General features: G+C 32.5%; 1 protein-coding gene across 1 annotated transcript; it reads left to right on the forward strand.

Moving 5' to 3' along the window:
* Positions 1–3,240: 3,240 nt before the first annotated feature.
* LOC132716736 (uncharacterized) lies at positions 3,241–6,849 on the forward strand. The gene is made up of 2 exons (XM_060700064.1): positions 3,241–4,331; positions 5,058–6,849. Exons 1-2 carry the CDS (start codon positions 3,258–3,260, stop codon positions 6,663–6,665), a joined length of 2,682 nt encoding a protein of 893 aa, XP_060556047.1. The 5' UTR covers positions 3,241–3,257; the 3' UTR covers positions 6,666–6,849.
* The last annotated feature ends 239 nt before the right edge of the window (positions 6,850–7,088 follow it).

The following is a 7,088-nucleotide window of genomic DNA, read 5'->3' on the forward strand; positions in this document are numbered from 1 at the left end:
TTTGACGTCTTGTCTGTGATATGCAGGCTTCATAACCTCAGATCCCCTTTCAAAATTCCATTTTATATAGTTCCGTCCATTGTTTTCTCGTTTAGGGCACACACATTCTTTTATTTGGGGACCATACGGCGCTTTTCATTGAATGACACTACTGTGTCACATTGAAGGTTCCGTGATAACCGCCGTATGAACACATTTGAAGATGTTTTTGTGTTTAAATGTTGAATTCTGCTTAAGCCGGTGGTAGGGGGCGTGGAAGGTAACTCGCACTTTTCCAGTACCGCCCATGAACAGGCTCAATCAAACCGAGCCTGCAACATTTTACAATTTTGCCGTGTTGGGCTTTCTTTAGGGATTCTGATTTTCTCTATGTTATATTGTTTCTAGTTTTCTCGTTTCATTTTACGCCTTTTCCCAACAGTATTTCAGTCATATAGGCGGGTAGTTTCCTAACCATCGTTCATGGAGAGTTACAACAGTACTAGACTACATTCCTCATTGATTAACTATCAATGCATGTCCCGGGGATCGAACCCACGTCAGAGGAGAAACTGGATTAGAAGTAATCGACTCTAACCCCTCGACCACGGAGGCGGTCTCCCGTAAAGAGATAGTTTTCCCATTCACTTTTATGTCTTTATTACTTGGCTATTTTATCAGCAAAATATTGCTATAATTACGTTTTGGTAAGCGATAAATGCCAATTTGTTAGCTAACACTGACGTTAGTCTTTACACAATCAAACAATTTTCCGGTTTGATATATAACATAATTTAAAGTCTTTCTTTTATTTTAACGCCTTTATGTCGTATAAATGTAATGTAATGTCTTTACTTGTTTGGAAATAATATTATTATATTTTGAACAGTCGTTTTGATATTATGTGTACAATTATTCTAAAATAGAAATTTCCACTTTTCTTATGAAAGTGTCATTTTTTTATATTTTCGAATGTCCACGAGCGCGGCATAAATCATAATTTTATTGTCTATACATTACGGGTTTTTTTAGTATACTCACTTTAAATTTATCCAACGAACTTGAAAAAATAATCTTTATTATTTACAAATTTATTTCATCACTGTTTTTTTTTTTCAGCTGATGTTTTAGTCATTATTTCATATGACTATATGCAACGCAATTTAATATTTTTTTTAGATAAGAAAAAGACATGTAATCATAATAGAATATAATTTTCGTTTGACACTATCTATAATAAATACAATACAATAATAATACCCCCGTTTTTTATGTATTTTTCGGAACGGAATCCAAATTGATGGAAGAAAATGAGACCGTTATTTCTGCAGAAATAAATAAAATAGATTTATCAATTTGAGCGTTGTTACACTGTTGCCTATAATCGCGTTAAACGTGTTATCTCCAAAAGAAGTCTTAGTCTTCACTTCAGTGTTGTTATATTTTTCTGGTCCTGCGGGATCATTGATGCCAGCACTATTAAGTGTTGAGAATTGAGTACCGCTCAAGCCGGTGCTAGGGGGCGTGAGGGATGTTGCACTTATTCAATATTCCTCATGTACAGTCTCAATCAAACCGAATCTGCAATTCTCTTTTAATTTTGTTGTTATTAATGCTTCCGAGGGATCACTTTGTTTCCAGATTTTTTTAGTAAATTTGTCTCTATATTTATGATATCCCTAGATTTATAAGTAACTTACATTTTTATGCCCCCACAATGTAGGAGCATATAGCGTTGCACTTTTCCGTCCGTCCGTCAGTCCGTCCGTCAGTCCGTCCGTCCGTACGTCCCGAAATCTTGTGAACGCAACTCCTCTTAAACCGGATGGCAGATTTCACTTAAACTTACAGGGATGAACAACCTTAATGTTTAGATGGTAGTAAAGGAAGGAATTTTTGCTGCGACCAAATTTAAAAGAATTATGGCCCTTTGTTGATTTTTTCACTATATACTATGTAGAAATTTTGTGAACGCAACTCCTCTTAAACCGGATGGCAGATTTTGCTTAAACTTACAGGGATGAACAACCTTAATGTGTAGATGGTAGTAAAGGAAGGAATTTTTGCTGCGACTAAATTTAACAGAATTATGGCCCTTTGTTGATTTTTTCACTATATACTATGTAGAAATTTTGTGAATGCAACTCCTCTTAAACCGCATGGCAGATTTTGCTTAAACTTACAGGGATGAACAACCTTAATGTGTAGATGGTAGTAAAGGAAGGAATTTTTTGCTGCGACCAAATTTAACAGAATTATGGCCCTTTGTTGATTTTTTCACTAGATACTATGTAGAGATTTTGTGAACGCAACTCCTCTTAAACCGGATGGCAGATTTTGCTTAAACTTACAGGGATGAACAACCTTAAGGTGAAGATGGTTGTAAAGGAAGGAATTTTTGCTGCGACCAAATTTTACAGAATTATGGCCCTTTGTTGATTTTTTCACTATATACTTAGTAGAAATTTTGTGAACGCAACTCCTCTTAAACCGGATCGCAGATTTTGCTTAAACTTCCAGGGATTAACAACCTTAATGTGTAGATGGTAGTAAAGGAAGGAATTTTTGCTGCGACCAAATTTAACAGAATAATGGCCCTTTGTTGATTTTTAGTTTTCAACTTGTGGCACATGTAGTCCAAAAAATATTTGACCTAGAGTCATAAGATTGACAGAACAGTGGCGTGCGGGGGCATCCGTGTCCTATGGACACATTTCTAGTTATCATTGTTTGAATGGTTAAGAAACATTTGGATATACACATAGATATTTGATTTTGAATCGACACCATGACAGCGTGTACTAGTATAATCAACAGGGATTCTTTAAAATTTAGAAATTGTGCGTTGTCATATACTTCAACAGTTTTTAATGGTGTTGTATATCATGTATTGTATGTGTGTTGTGGAATATAATTTGTTTGAACTAACCATCTCCAGCAGTTACAAATATATGAAATGCAAAAACTAATTAAATGCAGCAATAAAGCAAAATATAGTTTCAAATTTGACTTTTATTTAACAATTATAACTTGATCAAAGCAACAGATTTAATCTACATAAATGGAAATTGCTTACGGATTTCTTTATAAACTCATTTACCTATAATTCTATATAGTTTCCAAGCCGTGGCAATATTTTTCTTGAATACAATAGGATCATAGATGCAAAAAGCTTTCGTTATTTTTTACATTTTATATATAAGTAAGAAAACACTACTCAACATTATTGTAAAGGCGTGATACGTTGAGACAAGTCAGTAAACAAAGAACATTTAAACATGCGGAACAAAATTTTGTTTTATATCATATTTATGATTTTGAATTTCAATTATTTAGTAAACTGTATTTATTTGACACATGAGGAAGTAGATCAGGTAATGCTGAAGTCAGAAACTCAAAATTTTCTTGCTGAGTTTAACAGTAGCTACCAAAGGAGGGTTATATTTCAACAACTTAAAGCGTGTCCATATACACCGCTTTGTACATTTTCATTAGATACAGAATTACCTATGAACAAGATAAGTTGTTGTAAGAAATGTAAATGCAAATTTCCCGAATGTCTTAAGAAAAACATGTGTTGTCCAGATATTGTATTTTTTAACAGTAGAGAAACTAACAACACCAAAAAAACATTTGACTATTTCAAAGAACTAACGGAAACTGGTATGCGTAAAACGTGCATTCATCTTCACCTCTCCCAGAAAAATGTGACTGACTACAAATATGGTGCTTTTGGATATGAAACTTGTCCTGCTGGAACGCACGAAGATCTTGTGCAAAACTGCACAAGAAAATATTCCACTAATATTACTTCTTTTGACGATATTTCTCCGGTTTTAGTGGCAGGTGAATTGTATAGAAATAAATATTGTGCTTTATGTCATAATGTTTCAAATGTGAAATTAAAGTTTTTGAAAAAAAAGTTTTCATGTGAGTCAGATTTGGAGGAATCGCCAAAAGATGAGACTGGTATAATTAATGAAGTTCTCAACAACAACGTATGCGATCTTGAATTTATATACTTAACTGGGTTGAGACTGGACAGGTGCTACACTGCTGTAACTACATGTAAATCTTGGCATGACAGACAAAATAATGATCCGTGTAGTTTATACAGATCTGTAGTGACACCAGAACCGAAAACCAGTACTCTCAAATTTCAAAACCCCTATTGTTTGGAATGCAATGGAATAAAGAATTATCAGTTGCTGTGTGACTTAGACAAAGGTCGAGATCCGAAAGGTGACTTTGCTTTTTCTGGTTTGTTGAAGCAAGAAGATATAAAAACGGAAAACACTCACGGTAATTTTGATGACCGTTGCTCGGAAAATGAAATTTATGATTCAATATCGGTACGTATAAAATTTTTGAATACATTTCTTCTTTTAATCTAATGATTAATATGATGTAAAATAACTATGTTAATATTCTTTCAACATTCAATTTTTGTAAGGGTATTAAAAAAAGTAAATCGCTATGAATAATATAGTTTATTTAAAATATAGGACGTTACGAGTTTTTTTTTCACCGTTTGTTAATAAATGTGACGTAGTACAATCAAATTGCCTGATATTTTACATAAATTTAATATCGCTTAATATACAATTTTCCCAATGGATAAGATATATTAAAATATGTTTCAAACTGGTCTTGCCAACATTACACATATGTGGTAATATTTCATTGCATAGTCATGAAAAATGGCACGTTTTAGATCCTTTTCAAAGCATCATAGTTATGCAAAATGTCATGACTTTAGAAAATTTCAAGGGAAACAGAATTGAAAAATTACATGAATTCCCAAAATAACGAAGAACAAAATGACATGACATTAGGTCCATGAACAGAAGCATAAATATATATATGGAAGGTACATATAACTTAATTTTTAATTTACGATAATTTCGTTTTGATCTTTGATTTTAGATATCATGTAAATAATATTATTTCTTATTGGATACTTTAATCATTGTTTATGCTGATAAACTGACAGTTATATTCATTTACTTTTTATTTTTATGTAAATATAATTTGATATGTATTATTCTACTTACAAAACTAATTGTCGTTTATTGTAGAAGATATGCAGAAAGTTGGAGTGTCCAATCACGGTTGATGATTCGCTTGGATCTTGTGTTGATATATTTGAAAAGTTTATAGACGTGAAGTATTTGATTTTCTTGCGTGTTCTACCTAGAGACCAAATGAAATTATTGCAAGCTGTATCAATCTCCGAAAATGTCTATAACTACATTTTAGATATGTTTTCCTCCCTTGGTAATTTATGTTATCTTCAAATGATGTTTCAATCTAACCGGGAATTGCGAAAAACAATTTCATATAACAACATTAGTCAATCAAATGATTCAGAACTCTTATTCTTCTACTTCAAAAGTGTTATTATGGTTGAAACATACCACAATCCAAAGCAGTTGTTTTACACCATGACAAGAAATCACATATTTTCACTTACAAACAAAAACTATTCATTTGAAATAAGGGTATTCGACGGAAATCATGCCAACTTCAACGCATTAGAGACACTTCCCGGTTTCAAAAATCTTTTGGTTTTTCCGTTTCCAAGACTATACAATAACTATTGGTGTAAACGTTATACGCAACAGGAACTGAATGTTATGTTGATAAACCCGTGCCTTAGAGTTAAATTATCTTCTTCTGAAATACATTGGATTGAAAATATAAGAGGAATTGCATTACAGCCATGGAACTATCATTTAAATAGCGAGGATTTTCATTTTTCAGATTCAATTTACATAATGATTTGTGTGGATCATTTCGAAGACTTTTTATTAAAACTTCATCTTTCAGAGTCATCACCTGAATCTGATTCCAATTTCGTAACAATTATATTATCGCTTGTATGTTCCACACTTTCTATTGTTTCCCTCGCAATAACGTTTATAATATTTTCCATTATACCTGAGCTGAGACTGAAACTGCCTGGCAAGAACATCATGTCATTAGTGTTATTAATGCTGCTAGCTCAGGCTTTGTACACAATAAGTAGTTTTGGAAATATTAACACAAACTCTAAAGTATGTTTTGCATTAGGCGTGGCTCTACATTTTTGCTGGTTGCTGTCTATATTTTGGATGAATATCTGCACATTTCATTTATTTCGTGTATTTTCTAAGACACGAGTAATGTCGAATGAGGCTTGGCTTAAAATATTTGTCAGATATCATTGCTTTGCTATTGTAATATCGTTGTTATTTGTTGCACTTAATATAACATTATCACTTTCCTTATTAGGCAACAGTGGATATGGTGGAAGGAATTGTTATATTTCGTCACAAAAAATGATCAATTACTCGTTTGTACTTCCAACTTGCTTTGTTGTTTTAACAAACATAATTATGTTTGTCTATGTTATCATTAAAATAAAGTCAATTTCGTCGATTCCAAGACATCTTCAAAACGAACGCAATGATCTGAACGTATTTGTAAAGCTATCAACCATTACAGGGGTCACTTGGATATTTGGTCTTCTGTACACATGGACAAATGTAATTGTTTTTTCATATTTATTTATCATTTTAAATGCCTGCCAGGGTGTTTTTATCATGCTTGCTTTTGTCACTAATGATCGCGTTTTCAAATTGGTAAAAACTCGTTCAATTAAGTCAAATGCAAGTTCTACTAGATTTTCTACTTTTGAAAGCTAGTTTAAGAATATTAATGTTTGACTGCAAGGGTATGGTCAATACATGTTTAATGACTTGTGGAATACTTTCCTTAACTCCGTTCCCCAACCCCGAAGGTATTAGTATATTTGTAACATATTTGTATGAAAATGATTTAGAAAGCTTGATATTCATACATAACTTCATCTTGTTATTCCAATTTTATTTCGTGATCTTGCTGTCATTGTAATAAGGAATTACTAATACTCTTTCACATATGTTCATTAAACATAAAAATCTTTCAGTGTCAAAATCATTTTCATAATCTGTTAGGATTATAACATTTCAATCTGTTTTTTAATAAATTGTGCAGTTGTTTGTACAAATTGCATAGGTGTATTTTCGTGTTCCATGTCGTATTGAATTTCAAGCTGAAGGCTGTATGGACAGCAAATTTAGTTTTGT

This window comes from Ruditapes philippinarum, unplaced genomic scaffold (genome assembly GCF_026571515.1).
Source record: "Ruditapes philippinarum isolate M1 unplaced genomic scaffold, ASM2657151v2 ctg4162_1_1_1_1, whole genome shotgun sequence".
Taxonomy (NCBI): domain Eukaryota; kingdom Metazoa; phylum Mollusca; class Bivalvia; order Venerida; family Veneridae; genus Ruditapes; species Ruditapes philippinarum.

What these genes read in the sequence shown, in the direction of transcription:
- LOC132716736 (XM_060700064.1), top strand. Translation starts at nt 3,258, where the DNA reads ATGCGGAACAAAATTTTGTTTTATATCATATTTATGATTTTGAATTTC. An exon ending in AAATTTATGATTCAATATCG is followed by an intron (nt 4,332 to 5,057) that starts GTACGTATAAAA and finishes CGTTTATTGTAG; the next exon opens with AAGATATGCAGAAAGTTGGA.